This window comes from Falco rusticolus, chromosome 3, assembly GCF_015220075.1.
Source record: "Falco rusticolus isolate bFalRus1 chromosome 3, bFalRus1.pri, whole genome shotgun sequence".
NCBI classification, from domain to species: domain Eukaryota; kingdom Metazoa; phylum Chordata; class Aves; order Falconiformes; family Falconidae; genus Falco; species Falco rusticolus.
In genome coordinates, this window is record NC_051189.1 from 29,076,379 (window position 1) to 29,095,116 (window position 18,738).

General features: G+C 38.4%; 1 protein-coding gene across 5 annotated transcripts in view; it reads right to left on the reverse strand.

Moving 5' to 3' along the window:
* MATN2 (matrilin 2) overlaps positions 1-18,738 on the reverse strand; it is a 77,611-nt gene that overhangs the window by 51,881 nt on the left and 6,992 nt on the right. For all 5 annotated transcript variants that reach the window (XM_037379845.1, XM_037379849.1, XM_037379846.1 and 2 more), the window contains exons 2-3: positions 15,027-15,194; positions 1,515-2,084 (exon numbers count right to left, since the gene is read on the reverse strand). In XM_037379845.1, coding sequence (XP_037235742.1) covers positions 1,515-2,084; positions 15,027-15,180 — 724 coding nt within the window. In that variant the 5' untranslated portion in view covers positions 15,181-15,194. The remainder of the gene's footprint in view (positions 1-1,514; positions 2,085-15,026; positions 15,195-18,738) is intronic.

The following is an 18,738-nucleotide window of genomic DNA, read 5'->3' on the forward strand; positions in this document are numbered from 1 at the left end:
CAGCCCAGACTCAATAAAACATTAAGGATCCTATCTGCAATTTAGTCCCTTAAGTTGAAATCCGTAAGAATCTAACAGCTTAAATTCTCTGTTGCACCTGGGCCTGGGTTTTTATGTGCATTTTTGGATCTCACCTTCAATTCCTGACATAGCAAATGTTCTGGAGCATTCCCTGAGAAAAGGAGGCGGCAGCAATCCTTGTCACCTCCATACTCCTTCATCTGTGGGGGTGGGTGGGGTGGGGGTGGTTTTATTGAGGATCACATGTATTTGGATTAAAAATGAGCTATAAAACACTAATACATTTACTGGACACTGCCTAGTCAGAAAAAAACAAGTAAGTGGTATTTGTACTGGATTTGTTTCTAAAATGCAATTAAAAAAATCCAGTAAAATGAAGTTTTGAAGCACTTTCTCTTCATTCCATCTAAACTCTCAATCCATGTTTGGTTATGTATCTTACTACGCCAGCTAATTATATGGCAAGGAAGAAACAGGAAAAAATCTATTATCTGATGAATGTCTGTGATGGTGTTCTGTGCTGATGCAGTTCAGCTGGAGCTCTGTTGCTCTTTGAAACAGTTTTGGAAAAGATCAAGTAAGGAAAATTCTCCAGACTATCCTGACAATAAGCCTCAGTTCTTTTCTGGCAAAAGCATCCCTAGAGATGAGTAAGCATTCAGTCTCACTATGCATTCTTTTTCTGGACTCTGCTGAAAATGCCTCAGCTTAATGCCAAATCTGTATGAAGATCTTTCATATTTGTCTTAGGAAAAACTAACAAAAAAAATTATATTAAGTACATAGATTGGAATAAAATAAATTATGTATGTCATGATATTTGTAAAAGGTAACTTCTTATCAGGGAATTACAGATGGAAGTGATTGTTGCAAATTAATACCTATTAAAACATTATTTACTTTATTGTATGAATGAGTAATATCACTGTAACGGCTTCTCCTAACTTTCTGTACTTAAAATGGATTGAATAAAAATGCTACCATGTCTCTGTGTCTCATTTCCAGTCACAAGGCATGCACGGAGATAATTGTTTGCATAGAATTAATATGTAAACTTTGGAAGAGGGATCCACAAACTCTACAGAATTTTTTGAATAACCAAAACACTGTTTATCAGTTTGAAGTTTCAGTGCTAAGGGAGGTCACATTAAAAATCAATAGATGAAACAACTTATCTAATATTTAAATAGCAGAGGGTTGTAAATTTATTGCTATTATGCAATGAATAGGAAAATCATGGTATGTGTATTTGCCTCACTCCTCATGACCACCAGGAATCAGATCATATTTTATGGCATTTAGCAGTAGAGTACGTTTTTCCCCATATGTATGACTGCTGTTCTGAATGTTGTCTGGCTGGTCTCCCTTTTTTCAATATATATATTCTGACAGATAAGCTTCCATGTTAAAAAAAAATAAATATATAATGCATAGGTTTCCCCCCTGTGTTTTACTTTCATCTGTGCATTCAGATCCATAGATAAAAACCTTACCACAAAGTTTAGTCTGGAAGGCAGATGTCAGTGTTTCAATCTGACTGAAATTAGCAACCAGGAACACATGCTCTTCATGCGGTTCACTCCCAATGGACTTCAGCGTGTTCATATCTACTCTTCCCACTCCAATGGCAAAAATCAGGATTCCTGAGTTACGTGCTTTCGTGGCAATCTCTGCCACTGGATCCTGAGGTCTCCCATCGGTCACTATCATGATAATTCGGGGCACATTCTGCTTCAGAGGTCGAGCTCCTTCTGATTCTGAAAATGCAATGTTCATTGCATACTGAATAGCCAGTCCAGTCATAGTGCCAGTTGCCAGGTGCATCATCCGCTTCACTGCTCTTTCAATATCCTGCTTCCTCCTGAATGTCTTCAGTGAAAACTCATGTTTGACTGTGCTGCCATACTGAATCAGACCTACGCGGGTGGCATCAGTACTGATGTCCAGGAACTGCAAGATGGTTAAAATGAACTCCTTTACTTTTTCAAAGTCATAAGGACGTACACTGCGAGAGCTGTCAATGATGAAGACGAGGTCCAGGCGTTTGTTGTTGCAAGTATTTTCTGGAAGGCAAAATGCAAACAAAAATACTTTACAATAATTTCAAAATGCAAACTGGTTCAGGTTGACCCGATGTCTCAAACATGCTGTCTAAACAAAGACAAACACTGGGAAAATACAGGAAAAATAGGAGATGTCAGAACTAGGGCTACTTGGGCAATATAAATTCAGCCTCAAGTAAGTAAGAAAAGCTGTCTGTTAAATGATCAGTAGATTATTTATTTTTTGGAGGGAAATCAGTGCCCAGCATGACCAATGGCAGTGGAATGGGTAGATACTTGTGCTGTACCCTGTTTTGTCACTGTTGTTGAGATTTTAAGCTCAAACCCCACACAGGCTGGAAGTGCCCTCTGAATTACATAGTTACTATTTGAACAGGCTGCACTGTGCTTCTTTTTGTGGTGGTCCCTGAGAATTTAGAAATTGGACACTCCAGTGAGGCAGGGTGGAATCAGTCCTCCATTACAAAAAGGGAAAACAGAACACAAAGAAATTTGGGTCAAAAGCATCTGTTAATTGCAGTGGCTGATACAAGATGTGAAGGGACTGATTTTTCAGGGAACTTGGCATTAAGCAGCACTTTGCATGTACAAAGTACAGCTCTCAATGACGTCAACTGCAGCTGTGACTGCTCAGCACTTCTGCAAATCAAACCCCATGATTTCAAATGCATAATTAATGGACATCTGGGAAAAGTCTCATCTTGGACTACCTCAGCATCACACAGAAATTCTGTAGCTGCATCAGAGAGAAAATCCTGCTGTCTACAGTGGCACTCAACCTGGCCAAAAGACCACTCATACACTTTCCACCCATCAGCAGTCTTTTTTTTTCCAGTGAAGCAGAAATACCACACAGTGTGTCTATATCTGACAATTGCACAGGCAGGCAGGCCAAGCTACCACAGATAACAGCCGAAGTGAAGGCTGGCTGCCTTCTGGGCATGCTACAAGCCTCCTGGGACCCTGGGTATATCCTCTGGCTTCTGCTTAGCAACCTTTTTTTGAAAGAATATGAGACATATGCATGAGTTGCATGATGAGAATGGACAGGGACTGACCATTCACATGACAGGCTTAAGACAAGCAGGGAGAGGTGAGCTGTGAGCCTTGCTGCAGAAGGCAGCATAAAGCAAAAGATTAAAGGGCTTTAAAGGGCTTAACGGGATGCTGGTGAAGAGAAATCAGCTGAGGTTCAATACTGACATTAAAGATCCCTCCAGATTAGGAAAACCCTGAGCCAAAAAAGCATGGCAGTTGGGGGGATGCCTTAAGGTACTATTGTCTTGTCCTTAAACATTTTCATATGCATCACATTTTGACTGCTGTCAGAGACAGGACACCATGTTAGGTAGACCTGTGGCTTCAGTCAGCATGTCTGCTCCTGTTCTTCCGTTCCCATGGTTATGAACAGACCTGTGAAGTAACTAGTTGCCCATTTGTCTGCCTGGCTTGAAAGATTAAACATGGCAAGAATGCTCATTTCACTAAGTTGAGAGACCCCTAATCAGTAACCTCCCTTATTTCCCAACCCAATTCAATTCCCAGTGCGCTCTCATCCGTCTTGTGCACTGAATGAGGCAAATGCTCGGTGGAAACGTAGTATTTGACTGTGTAATTAAAGGTCATGTCATACTGCACAAGTACAAGTGGGCCAATCAAAGACTCAATTGGAAAAACATCTGTCTGTAGGCAAGCCTTTACATGAGTCCACTTGTGACTGCTGATGAATGCTAATCATGTACTTCTGCCAAGGCAAGGGGTGAGAAAGCTGCCTGTTCTCACTTGTTAACTCAGAGGCCTCTTTCATAGATTACCAAGAATATTTGTGGGCATAGAATAAAAATGCTCTTTGATGACAATAAAAATGACTGCCTGGATTTATTCATGCACAGCCTACAATATGGCTTTATTCATAAGCATAGGAATATGCTAGGGTTGCTTAGTCTTTCAAAATCGGAGGACGTTGAATGCAAGCCAAATTGAGCAGAAACAAAATTCCAGTTCTAATGGGATACAGATATCCTGACAACTACTTTCCATCTTATTATCTTAGTGGTATATCTAATTATTAATTATTTTTACTCATATAAGATGAAATATTCCAGCACAGTTCTAATACAAAGATAATGCTAAGATATTATTTGTGGGAGCAGAGCAAGGGGAAAGAAAGATAATTTCAGAAAAAAACCCCTAAGAATATGTCTGTGTATGTGAGGGGAAGGACAGAGAAGGGAGAAGGGTAAAATGACTGCTATTTTATTTTCCTTAAAACAAGTCAAAACTAGAGCCATGGTATTGAGTCCTTTTCATCTGAATATAACGATTTGGATCCCAGTCTGACAAGACTCACTTATGTATTTTGAAGTCAGGCATGAATCTTGTTGGGAAAAAACCTGGACGGCATTAGTAGACAGTACTACTAGAAACACACCCCATTGTGCTAAATTACTTAAGAAAAAACTGTTGGGCTGAATGTAACACAGTATATTTCAAAACTACTTTCATTAGCAAAACTACATCTATAGAAATACCAAACATTTCCAAATTGAAATGTATACAAAATGACCTTGTAATTATTAAAGTTGATTTAGCTGAGATCCATGAAAAATAAAACGTAACTAATTTACTAAGTAAAACTTCAGCTGGGTGGTATTTTGAGGAGTGGCAATCAGTAATGACTAACAGATCTGAACACTCATCCCCTCAGATAAACTTTCAGTGATACCTTTTTAGCAGTTGCATGTTTTTGCACTTGCCCTGTAAACTATAACCTCTTCCTGTTACCAGCTCTCATTTTGAACAAGGACATTTCTCACAACTTGGCAAACATCCTCGTACCCAAGAGTAATTCCCTTCCACTCTTCTTATGAAAAGTGACATGCTCATTGAAAAGAGCTACTCATCCATAAACCTGCTTCTAAGTCAGCAGAGGTTTTGTATTGCCAACACAAAAGTTAAAAAAACCCTCTCACTGTGAGCTGTATTATCCAAAGGCAAGGCCAGGAGATGCAAGACAAGGACAGACAAGGCAAAGGAAGGAAAGGTCAAGTCAGTATGTTCTCCTCCTCCAATCAATATGCAGTTTGTCTGTCAATAACAGTTACAGCGATGCTACCTTTGCAAAGTTAACAACACAAGGACATTTCAGTTCTACTTGGAAGAACCCAGCTGGGAATCAATTACTGAGAGATACATAAAACAAAGCTCAAAAGAATATTTCACATTGAGCATCTTAATTTCCTCTAGATCTGAAAGTTCTATTAAGTTATTTTATCTGATCCCTGCAGGTTTTCTTCTACTCCTTTCTCAAAGCAAATTACGCTCAAGCCTGAACCCCTACTTTGGCTTTGATGAAGTTCACGCTGCTTTGACTTTGCTCACCCACCCAGGGTCTCTATCTGAGAGTGTTTGTACCCTCTCAGCTTATATCTAACTAATGCTACATTGCCTTAATATAACTAAAGCGCTGCCAGGGAGTTTTCCTGAGCATTGGAACTGACTATCTCTAGGCTGTTAAATCATTAGACTAGTTCCTGGTATTGTTCATCTTAGGACAATTAACATTTTCTCAAGCAATCCTCAGGCATGATATGGGAAGTAGCATGAGCCAGGGACTCATCCTAATATGCAATGTGGATTCAACCACTCTTGTAAGCTCAGCGTATTTAGTAGTACAGAAGCAGGCCATTTTATACCACTGGTCTCAGTGCCAGAGAGCAGTCTAAGATACAAGCTAAGCTCAGAGGCCAGCTGGCTTGCATCCACAGTATTAAACTCACCTTCACACTAAAACAGAATGGCTGTATGCAAGCTGCCTATTGGGAATAATCCCAGCCCTCTTGCAGCCTCTGAACCATGCACAGGGACTGCTGGGGGAGTGCTAATCACTGCAGGCCAGAGAACTCCAGCAATTTAACAGCAACAATAATGGTGGAGTCCCAATGCCCAAGAATGTCCCTTAGCACTGTTTAATTTCCTGAAACAATTCCATTTTGGGACATTCAAACTAAACACATGAAAAGGACCAAAGTTTTAGATGGTGATTTTCCAAAAGTTTTTGCAAGCCAGCTCCCTTGATAAGATTAATTGTTTAAAAATGAGTTAGTTATTTTCTGTTGTTGTCCTACATCTTTATGACTCCTTATTCCTTTTTTTTTTTTTTTTTAACTTTGATATTACTTATTTGGTTATGTAGGTCTTTATCCTAATATATGAGAATGGATAAATGTTGAAGAATGATATTGCTTTATGCAAAGCAAAAGGAGGTTAGCTCAACTTGGTAAACACTGCAGCGAAGTTAAGACATTGAAAAAGTAATTTATAACAAGTAAATACTAGTTCCATTAAGATGTTTGTTATAGAGTAAGACAATTTAAGCAAAAAAGAAGGATGAGATCAGTTAAGAAAATATGAGATAATAGAAAAATTATTGCCTAAACAGGCAATGCATTAGTGGCAATGTTGAGACTCAATATATTGTTTCTTAGCTAACTCTACAGTAATGTATATACAAAAAATTACACGTGCTGTGACAATGCCAGCAATAACACCAGGTTTATTTTTACATTCTATCTTTTGAGTAACAGAAAAATTAAATAAAAGAGGAGAAAACTGTTCTCCTGGCTAGCACATTATAAAACTCTTTCCTAAATTCCTCTTCTTTCTTTGCCATTTTGTTATTTCATTTTCCCTCTAGTCCTCAACCTTACTGGCCTCTCTTTTCTTTACAACTTCTTTCCTTATAAATCGCAGTATAACTCCTAACAATTTTGTTCCAAAGTGTATGAACTTGCTGGGTGTCAAATATTTGTTCTTAAAGTCCAGAATTCAGGTTTTCCCTAGCTAAATATCCAGCCAAAAAGATTGGATTTGACAGATTCTCAGATATTTCCAAAGGATTTCGTAGTTCATCAAGAAGGTTTAATTTTATTGCCATACAATCATACAAGTAAAGAATACTTAAATTTGCAATTAATTCATAAATATAGCAGGAGCAAAATGCTCAGATGGGAAGAAACACATACTTACATATTACCTATATATACCTTCTAGGAAACCACAGTAGCTTCATTTGCAAAGATCAAGCACGAAGTACATAGCAGTAAATGTAATGTTGCTTTTGAAAAACGCATTTTGTGGTTGTTGCCAAGACTAAATGAAGAATAGCACTAATTCCAAGCGCTTCTTGGCTCTAGTAAGACGTTTTGTGCAAGTTACCTTCCAAGAAGGACAAAGGATAGTACGGTACATTTCAGATATAATCCTACCTAGTTCTGGAAGTAAATGTTAGAAACTGCTCAGTAACCCTTTCCTGGCACATGTATGTGCTGCACTTGGTTCTGCAGGTGACACCAGCTCTTGCCAGCTCTGGGACAGACCCTGGGTCCAAGACCTGCCCCCATACTCCCTGGCCCCATCCTTGCTCTGAACCTTTCCCCAAACTCACAGGCGTCTGGCCCTAACCCAAAGACTCATTATGAGTTTGGCAGCTCACCCGTTCCTCCTTACATACTTCTTCCTCTGGAACAATCTCAAATGCAACACAGCCTTCAGACATTTCTTTATTGCCTCTGAAAAAACCTTTTCTGAACTTCCAAAATTTCTGGGACAACTGTACAGCAGGATGCTCTTGTCCAGAGATTTCCATTTCTTACCACATGCAAATGCTTCATTATCAGTCACGCCAGGAGAGTCCGTTACCTTGTTGTCATTTCACCTCACTATTTCTATTCCTTCCCTGTCATCCTTTCCAAAACAAGAAGGTCATTATTAATAAGAAGTCCCTCCAATTCCAGAGTCCCAAAACTGACTCCTACTATGTCTCCATTTCTTTAGACTGGTTCTGTCTCTGGCATGAAGCTGAAGTATGGTGTGGGGATACTCTCAGGTTCCTTAGTTTTTTTCATATATTTCAGCTGTTCTGAGATGGAAACTGTCGGGTCTTCTGACAGGAGTCAAACCTGCTTTAATGGTCAGGAGGACTGAGGAGTGGGTTGCTTTCCCTTGTGGGCAGAAAAAGACCCGGACAGAGGGATTAAGCATCTTGATATCCCCAGTCCAGTCCCAGAAGCATCAACATCTACCAACTGTTTCCTGACAGAAACAAATGTTACGTGCTCTCAGCTAAGCATAGCTCACACCCGCGAGAGACAAGGAATTTTCTGAGCCATGATGGAGAAACCTTGTAGTACACACAGTTAAAACTACTTTGAACCCAGTTCTCACAGACAGCCTGGAGGCATTGACTCTGCCTGTGACTGACTGTCTTTCCCTGCACACATCTGTAAAACAACAAATCACAACCAACACAAAAAAGGGTGATTGCATGGGAGAAGATGATCTTCATATCTTTCTCCTCAAAGATCTGAAACTCTCATTTTGCCTGAGCTACCTGGGGCACTGTTGCAACGGAACAGAAATTATTACAGAAGGAACAGATAGAAAAAGTAAATAATAACAGAAAATAGCAGTAGCAGCGTAGAAAATTAAGTGAAAAAATGTGACCTGAATGAGTTTGCGCTGTTCTGCTTTCAGGACATTAGCTTAATGTTTTAAAAACTCCTATCCATGCTTTTTTTTTGTTTTTCTAAAAGTCATCCATGTCTTTGTTTACAGGCAAGCTATTAGCAACCTCAACATTACTCATTAATCAGCTGATCTGAAACCACATATTTCTATACATTGGTAACAGTTTAAGTATTATACTCTTTTCCAGAGTAGTTTCAGAAACCGCACCATGGGATAGTGCCATACACCATTTCCCCCTGCTCCCCAAAATATATGGGGCATCATTCCCACTGACAAACCATTAGTTCTACCATTTCAGCAGTACTCTAAATAAGTAGATAGTGTCTTCTAGCTTCCACAGCAACTTAAAGGCACGTTGTCTTCATTCACAATAGTGTCTGATTACCCACTTGTGCCTATAAAATGAGATGTTCTTTAAGTTATGTAAATGCTGTTTCCAAGACTTTCAAGTTAATTTTGCACATATGTGCTTTTTTAATTATTAAGCTAAAGTACTCACAATGAAGTCAAAACCATCATACTTTTGAACGTTTGGTGTTCTTTCTTTTGGCCTGAGGTCCTTCAAGACAAAATACACAGAGGAGACTTTGAGATTGTTGAGAACATACAAATAAAAAAGTTTGCAATTTTAATCAGTGAATTATTGTCAAGGCAAACTTTTTCAAACAGAAATGGTATTTCACAGTAATTTGTGGGGGTTGTAACAAACAATTTCAGAAATACAGAGAGCATTTGCAGTTCAGTACATGACACTGTTTTTTCTGTACCAGCAGATGTTCTTTCCTTTTTGTGGAAAATTTAAAAATCTCTTTAAAAAAAAAAAATAAAAGGGGGGGGGGGGAAATTGGCAGGAAAAGATAATAAGAAAACAAAGACTAGAGAGAAAACAGGAAAGAGGAAAGAGAAGAAAAAGCTTTATTAGAGGAAATACAAATTAAATAAATACAATAACACGTCTTGTGCTGCTAGAAATAGAATTATATCCCATATAACATTAATTACTGAATTTCCCTTTAAGCAGCTTGAAAGTGAATGCTATTTTAATACATGAATTGAAAATTAATAGTGAATACTAAATATGACAGTTGGCAAGCATAATGTTGTCATGCGGCTAAAAATTGCTAACACAAACCAAAATCCAAACTTTCTGATCTCCATGATAATTGGCTGCAGATGAGTGTACTCAGAATAGGACACAAACCCCTGGGGTCTGTTACAGTCCCAGATAGCCCTCATGGCTCGTTAGTTGGGCCTGCTTAAGGAATAACAGCTTTTGCAAGGAACAAATAGCCAGGCAGGGATGCGATTGCCATTCAGATCCCACCTTCTCGGACTCCGGGACCCCTGCTAGGGCTGGGAAGGCACAGCCTCAGCACCACAGAGAGAGGGTCTCCCACTGCGAACTAAACCCTGAAACTGGAAGACTGGGGTGGTCTGAGCAAGTGCCACCTTCCTGCTGCTGTTTTAGACCTCAGCCAGGTAGATGACGGACAACAATTATTGCAGGGGAGAAGCCGATACCTGAGAGATTAAGATGAAAGCGCCAAGTTTCAAGGCTTGTTATAAAGTCCATGGGAGACATCTCAGCCATTGACACAATCACTACTGGGAAGCAAAGCACACAATTGCTAATAACGTGTTGAGGCACGATTGTAAGATGTACCTACACAACTCTGAAGGAAGAAACAGGTGATTTCACACACTGTAAAATGCTTTGCACTTTCTCTTTCCAAATGTTACACCTCTGTTTATATGGCAATTTTATGTTTTGATCAGAGAGAGTCCAAATTGATACATTTTATTATCTTATATCCTCATAAAAGTTTGGTTAGGATTTTGCTTATATTTTGGCTAAATACATGATAATTCAAAAGATGTAATTTGCAACCTCTTCCTACCTTTATTGCCTAGGATAGTTTTGATCTCCCCAAATACTATACCAGCATTATACGTCAAACACGTAATGTAGTTGTTATCATGACCAGACTCATTATTGACACATATTTTCCCCTTTTCTTTGCGGCTAAAATGTAACCCAGAATGGTTAACCTGATGATGTTCTTGAGCCTCGAAGTTACAAATACACAAGTTTAAGAGCTGGCTTGGATACAAGAATGTTTGGAATAAGTTTAACTGACTGTAGTGAGTGATTCATAAATTTAGTAAGCACTATGTGTACTTCATATTAGTTCTCTTCATATTAGTGGAATGATATTTATAAAATGAAGAAATAAATTATTATATATTTTGTTGCAAAATACAATTTAACACAGATGGGGACATTTGTGTTTAGCAGCAGTTTCTACTGAACAAGAGCCAAGTACATTTCCTTCTTGGCCTCCATTCCCCATTCAATTTTGTGCAGCACCAGTTAATCTCTTGTAGTTTCTTTCTTCTGGGATCTTGTAGCATCTAAATTAATGCACCCTAAATTAGCTTTTCTCCTCACATAAATAGTTCTTTTTAAAACCAGGTAGGTGCACATTTTATATTCCTAAAGAACAGAAGGAATGTTATTGCTTAGAATATTATTCTACAGCTTATTCAATTATTCCCATGCATGCACTTCAGAGCTTTCCAAAGAAACATGCCCATGTGACATAAAATACATGCTCAGTTTACAAGAACAGAGTTCACCAAGAAAAAAAAAAAAAATAATAATCTTGTGTTTTTTCCACACTGTTGAAATTTTGCTTTGTTTTACAATAAATGATTAAGATGCAGCAGGGCATAAATCCCACATCTGTGCTACCAAAACCACCCACAACATCAAACACCAAAAAAAGCTATATCTTGCAAGGACTGGGCACGTGTTGTTTCTGAATATAGAACCTGCTGAAAGGTGCTGTGGATCTCTGACTGTGGCCTTGAAATCACAGTGTGGAAATCACCACTCTGGACAACTGACACGGCTCTCCATCAGTCTGTTTAGGTGCATAAGTCTATTCCAGTTGTATTTGAAAGAAATGAGCTAATGTAACAGACTTAATTTTATCTTTATAACCATGTAGCACTATATTTCCATTACTGCTTTTCTTTAGTATCCAAAAAGCTATGCTAAACTGGCAAACTGTGCTTTCAGTGATCTGTGTATAATCTAAAAAAGCAGCTGTGCTCAGCAGGAGCAATGATTTTGTCAGAGAGCTAAGTAAAAACTCTTCAGAGCTCTGATAAAGTCTTTAAAAGACAAGATTCTAAACCAAAAGATTAATTTCCTTTAAGGAATCGGGATACTTAGGATCAAACTGACGAGGGGAAAGAGAAGGCAAAATTCAGTTCACAAGTCATATAAGGGGAAAGGCAACTGCCTTCTGCTACAGTAAAGACAAATGTACCATCCTGTTTCTTTCTGTTATTTCACAATATCTTGCAGGACTATGGAAATGATAATTTAAAACATAAATACATATACATTAAAAGCAATATTTTCCAGCAATTAACACAAATTCTGTTATTACAAGAAATACATGTGTATTTTCTACCTCTAAAGCAACTACACGTGTTCTACAACTAATATGCTACAAGAAAGATGTAAGAAGATGTTAACCAACTTAATTAAGTTGGCACAATTGACAAGTTTAAATACTTTGAAGTTTGAGTCAGTGTTTCAAGAAAGAAAAACCTGCAAAACAGTTTGCCTTCCAAGGCCCACACAGAGAGAGTTCTAAAAACTTTATGTCCAATTGAGCCTTGCACAAAACTTTCAGATCTTTAATGGAAATTATTAGCTATAGGAATAATAATTTTAAAAAACAACAAGCAATGCAAGGATTTGCTAAACAAAAACATGCATTCAGGTTTAGCAAAAAAACTAGGGATAAGAAAAACATAGAAAGACATAGCTCATTCCTTCTGAAACCTTCATTAAAACATATAGGCTATTAGCCCTAACAAGACAATTAATAAATCTATGAAGTATTAGTGCATGGCTGCCAAAAAAGTAAATCCTCCTAAAGCTGGGTCTCACAGTACTTTTATCACTATGTGGACAATCCCACAGGATTTTTCATTCATCCCATTTTGCCTGTTTACATTGTCAGCTTCCTGGAGCAAGGAGTTTTACTTCTGTACATAGACACTACTAGTATTTTACCAGTAAATAGTTACCACAACAGTACACTTTTGTTTTAAACGTTGGCAAAATGAAAAAAAAAAAAAAAAAAAAAAGGAATAAAATTATTTTAATGCTACTAATATTTACAAGGCAAAATCCTTCATTTTAGTCCTAAAAACATAAAGACCTCCACCCAAAAAACCCCAAACCCCAACCTAAACTTTTGTTACTTTTCCAGGTATCTGTTGGTTCTTTGCAGCTATATTGCTCACTTTTGCCTGCCAAGTCTTTCCACAACAGCAGCAATTGTCATCACCACTACTATTTATATTATACTTATTATACAGAATGGGACAGCTTTTAATTCCTGTTAAATTGCTGTAGTTCTGGAGTGTTTTTATTAAGTCAATAGACTTCATGTCACTGAGAACACCGTTTGGCCCCATTCTTTTTCATGTCATTTAAGGAACACTACAGCTTTCCAGCAGAGTGGCATGCATTTTACACATTCTGTTCTTTACAGAGAGGCACGTTTTAACCATGCCACTGTTTATATGCACTGCTGAATCTGAAGCAGGTGACCTAATTTATTGTAACAGAATGCAAGGCCCAAGAGTCTGACTCCAAACTGCCACGTACTTTTATGGGCTGGACCAGAGAATGTCCCAAGTTTCTTGCATCATTTAATGTCTTGAAAAGGTTCTTTCAGCCAGAGCTGCCAGAACTGTTTGCATCCTGCGCATGCCAAACTGAACAGGGATCCAGAATTTTCCAAATGCAGGAATTGCTTGGCTTTTGAAAGAAGAAAGAAATAACTTAATCTCTAAATTTTTATTTGTATCGACTGCTAATTCTTTTCATATATTTTCCATTATTTAAAATAGGAAGAAAAGGTTATAAAAGCAATTTTAAAGAACCACAGGGAAAAAAAGGCAAACCGAGAAATGTGAAACCTTTTAGTTTCTCCACATAACACCTTGCTATTGTGTTCATTTTCTAGCGAGACAGGTAATTTATTACTTAAAGTTGAACTTTAGATTAGGGTATTTGATGGGGACCCTAAAATATTCAGGAGGGACTACTATTTAATCACATTTTGGAATTTAGGATTTTAGAAAGTTTGAGAGTCTTGCTAAGTAAGGTGTAAATGTGGGTTTTCTCTTTGCTGTTCCACATCCATGTTTTTTGGTGGACTAGTTCTCCAGAGCTGTGGTTGTCAGCCTTCAGTTGCAGAACCCCAAGAATCTCAAGACCACTTCTATTGGCTTTGAGAAAGATAAAAAAGAAAGAAATCTGTTGTGACCTGGCTTAAATTTGTTCTACAGGAACTGAAAACCAATGTTCTTAAATTAACAAAGGACAGATTGCAAATGGCATTTTATGGAATGTTACATATTTAAAGGATTACATTTTGTTTGGGGAAGATTTTCACTTGGTGGTCCCCTTTCTGTCACCCATTCTTCCATGTTCTGGCTTGCTTTCTTCTTTCTTCCCAATATATCTTCTGCAGGACACTTCACATTCCTCATGTTCATCTAAATTAGGTGACCTTTACAGGGAGGCAGGCCACTTAACATCTCCCAGCAGCTGGAGAGAATTATCTGATTAGATTGATGTGTATCGGGAATCCCTAATGACAGGCCATGTCCAAACCCCATCCATGCTATATTTTCATAATCTGACAATTACCTTAAACAATGAGCAAAAGAAAATTACTGTAAGTCATGAACTGTTAGAAGATGAAAAAGTTCACCAGCAAACTGACTAACGATCAACAAGAGAGATGAACCTTATTTTTTAAAATATGACAGACACAAGATAAAACTGCTAGATCCTGTCCTCAGGTTTTTGGCAAAAGAGGAAAAATGATCTACTCATTATAAATACAATTAACTGGACAAAATGAAGGGATTAGCATCAAGTAATGCAATGACAAGCCTCATTTCAATAGCCACTGATTTCCATTCAATCATCCTTATGCACAGCACATACATACAGACAGCTAAAACTCGCTGGCATGGTAAAAGGCAGCTTTGACAGAACCTTGATGGACCAATATGTATTTTCTCCGAACAGTGAAAATAAGATGTTTTTGCCAAACAGTCCTGTAGCAAACATTTATTTAATATCACTTACACAAAGTAGATCTAGAACCTCAAAAGTAAACACCTTCTTTCAACGGCTACTAACCGGTCAACAAACTTTCTCACATTCCGGCTTGCAAATGGCAATCGCCTTTTTATTATAAACTAACTCAGCCAAGGTTTGGCCAGCTGCTCATGCCTTTTATCATTTGTATTTGAGATGCCTTTTGGTGATGCTGTTTGGGTTTTGGTCTCTTGGGCTTTTTTGTAACTTACCTAGTAGAGATTGCGAGCTAACATCCCTTCTTTGGCTGAAACGTCCTCCAGGGAGATCTTTTGCCATGACAGAGACAATGGAAAGCAGACTGTGTCCAAATAGCAGAAAGAAGCATGTAATCATTTTCTTCATCTTCAAGAAACAGAGGGACATTCAAGGATGTGAAACTGCAATAAAGGAAAGAAGGAGATGAGCTCTTTGATTACACAAAAAGATACACTGTAACCATGTCAGCCACCCACCTGCATTGCCTCCCTCCCTTAACATACAAACATGCAGATATATTGGCATGGAATAATACCCACAACTTCAAGAAAGAAGATCTACATAATAAAGTTGAGTTAGCAGACCCTGCGTAGTTTTTATAAGTATTGTTAGTTGAAGTTCATAGTTAACATTTAAAATGTATCAGCTTTTACAATCATTCATAATAATCAAGTATTTTTAAAGCAAGAAAAGGAACTTAATTTCAATCAGCCTGTCAGCATTAACAGGTTCAAGGACACAAACATATTTTCATTATTCTACTCAGCATTCTGTTGCATTTTTTCAGAAGTTTAATGGTTCTTGTAGTCTGAGAGCTACTTGCATCAGAAAAACTTGGAGAATTAAAACAAGAGAAGAGAATATATGCCAGAAACACCAACTATAAATGTGAACTCACAACAGCTCATGCTTCCTTTTCAAAAGACCATCTATAGTTGCTAGCATGAAGATAACAGTGCAGGATGAATCTTGTTTACCCAAGGAGACTTCTGAGGACTGGCAATGGGCTTGCCATAGATCATGAAGAAGTTTTGTCATACTGAAGAACAAATTGACAGAAAAAAATCCTGCACTAAGACATGATTCCTGCCCAGGAGTTTGTTAACGCACCGTCAAAAGCCACAGCTGACTCTGCCCGCAAACAGGGACCTAAGACTGACGTGCTAAACGCTCATCTTTCAGCCATGTCCCCTGTTGCTGGGATTCCTCAGATGGCAATTCCTTTTACCTTCCCCTCAAAATTTATTGTTTCAGGTTGTGAGACAGCATCTCACAGGAGCTAGATTCAGCCTTGGAACTAACCAGCGATATGAAGAAGCTTAGTCAAGAGCTCCCCTAGGCGCAAAGACATGGATAAAACTACCCACTTTCACAACAAAAAACTGTTCTACCTGAAGCTGAGTGGAAACTTAAGAAGCAGTGCAAATTTTAACAATAGTTCTTGGTTCTGTCGAAAACATTTTTAATATGGTCCTAAACCTGGTAAGTAGATAGAGCCACATATCTGTAATAGAAGGCAACTAAATGCTCCAGTTCAGAAAGGAATTCATTTTTACCCCACCATAAGGTACTCACCGAGAGAAAAGAAGATTGTGAGTAAATATTTTCTCTCTAATAAAGAGATTTTATATGTTATTCTTCAGTCTGTCCTACACAATCATTATACCTTGATCTATTTTTCTGTCTATCAATCTATTTTTCTGTTTCAGTAACCTACTCAGCATCCCCAAATATGAACACAATATTCTGGTGTGTATGCCAGAGAGCAAAATGAACTAACTCTTTGCACTCAAAATGCCCAGCCTTGCTTAAATGTTCAGTACTATCCAGTAACAGGCAATACATGATTTAAGGACATTCAAACTAGGAAAGAGAGGTAAATGGTGCTTGTAATAGTGGCTACCAAAAATTAAAGGTTTGGAGCCCTAGCAGCATGGACACTTGGATGGTATTATTGGTAGAATATTTCCAGTGCTTAAAATTTTGCTGGAGGCAACAGTCGTTACTGCTGGAGATTACTGATGAAAGCTTCTCCCAGGTTATCTCCTCACTTCTCAGAATATCATCAACACAGGCTGTGCAAGGGGGCCTCCTTTCTCTCTGGCCTGTTCCTTCAGCACACAAGGCAAATGGACCTCCAGAATACATGTCAGTTCTAGCACCAGTATTTTAGAAACAGAGAAGCCATGCTCAGAGAGCTAAGGAGAGTAGAGAAATATGCTCCTTACAAGGCTATCATCATGAGCACCAGGCATGAACCTCAAAAAGGCTATCTGGCTGCCACCTAGTTGTCAGTGGCCTAACCCATCCCTCCTTCCTGTCCATCCTAAACAGCTGCAAAGATTGGGCTAATCTCTAAGTAAAGCCATTTTACCTGTTCCTGATGGCACATTAATGGAAAACGAACGATCCTGTAGCGCAGCATCTTTATAAAGCATTGCTGATCCATCCATTAACAGCATGGTGCCACAGGAAACTAACGCAGGACAGTCCTACCAGCTCTGCAATGTACACCAAATTAAACCCTCCTACATTCTGGCACTTAACATATTTTATACATTTGTAACAATTTTTGATATTTGGTTACAATTTTAAATTCACTAAACTCACAACTCTCCCCAAGCAACTTCAGAAATGAGAAAAAACCATCTGTGTGTTTGCTGTGATTTTAAGTCTTTGAATTGTTAGGAAACTTATTACATAGCATGCAAATATCATGCAATTAGATGACCATATAAACCAAAATTCCTACTTAATCATTCATTAGCTGTCACTGAATTCTGAAACATAATAAAGCAGTAAATTTTCAATTTTGCATGATTTTACCAGTCCCTTTGAAATGTAAGGTTGGGGGTACTAATCATTGAATAACGATGCCTAGTTTTATGGGGATCTTTTTATTCAAACATAACATAATTTCTATTGTTCACTAGTATTTAATTTTCATCCAGAAACCTTGGACCCTTTGATCTCAGTTTCTTTACCAGCTTGATAAGCAGAAAATAAGCCTACTTACAGTTCCACCAAAAAGGATCCAATTCTCAATTAAAAAAAAAAAATCTAATATCAACACACTCCTATTCTCACAAACAGTGTTTTATAATACTATTTCAAAAGAAAGCAATGCTTAACAGAGGAGAGCTTTAGTTACCTCATTCTGATATGTATACATTCTGATATGTAAGATAATAAAAAATAAAAATTTAAGTGAAATTGCAACCATTTTTAATGAGAAAAAACCCAAAACACAAGTTCCCAAAGCCAAAGGCTGTGTATGTGATAACAGATGCCACTAATGCAAGCCTGATACCACCCTTTCATCCACACTGAAAGGTTCTGTGCTGCTTTTCTGAGGTGACGACAGTCCAGACTTGCTTTGCTCTAGTTCCAGGTACATGTTTGTGTCCACTGTTTGCATTTTTACATAACCAGTTTGTATTATGGTCGTACAGCTTCTCCTCATACAGTCCTCCCACAGTTCTCTCTTTATTTTCTGGGTCTTCTTCAAGGTTCTCTGTCTTCACTCTACAAGTTGGATGGTGTTTAATGCACCATGGTTGGTATTTAACACCTCATTTTCCCAGCAGGCTGAGCCAGGCTGCTGGCACAGCCCCCATGTTGCTGGCCAACCCTTGCTCTACCAGCGGAGAACACATCCCCAAAGTACCAAACTTACAAACACACATTTTTGTGGCTACCCGGAAAATATGTTTCATGCACTTCAATTCCAGCTGTCATAGCAGGAGTATTCAGCATTATACCACTGGGAGCCACCCCCCTGGGGGCAGACCCAAGACCAAGTAACTGTATGAAAGCAAAAGACCAAGAAGAGGGATGGCAATCCATGGATCTCAGCCAGGTTGAGCACCAGATGCACCACCTTCCACTGCTCCATTCTTCTACCCCTGGAGAGAGGAATAAGAGGGTCCTATGCAAGGCTTTCAC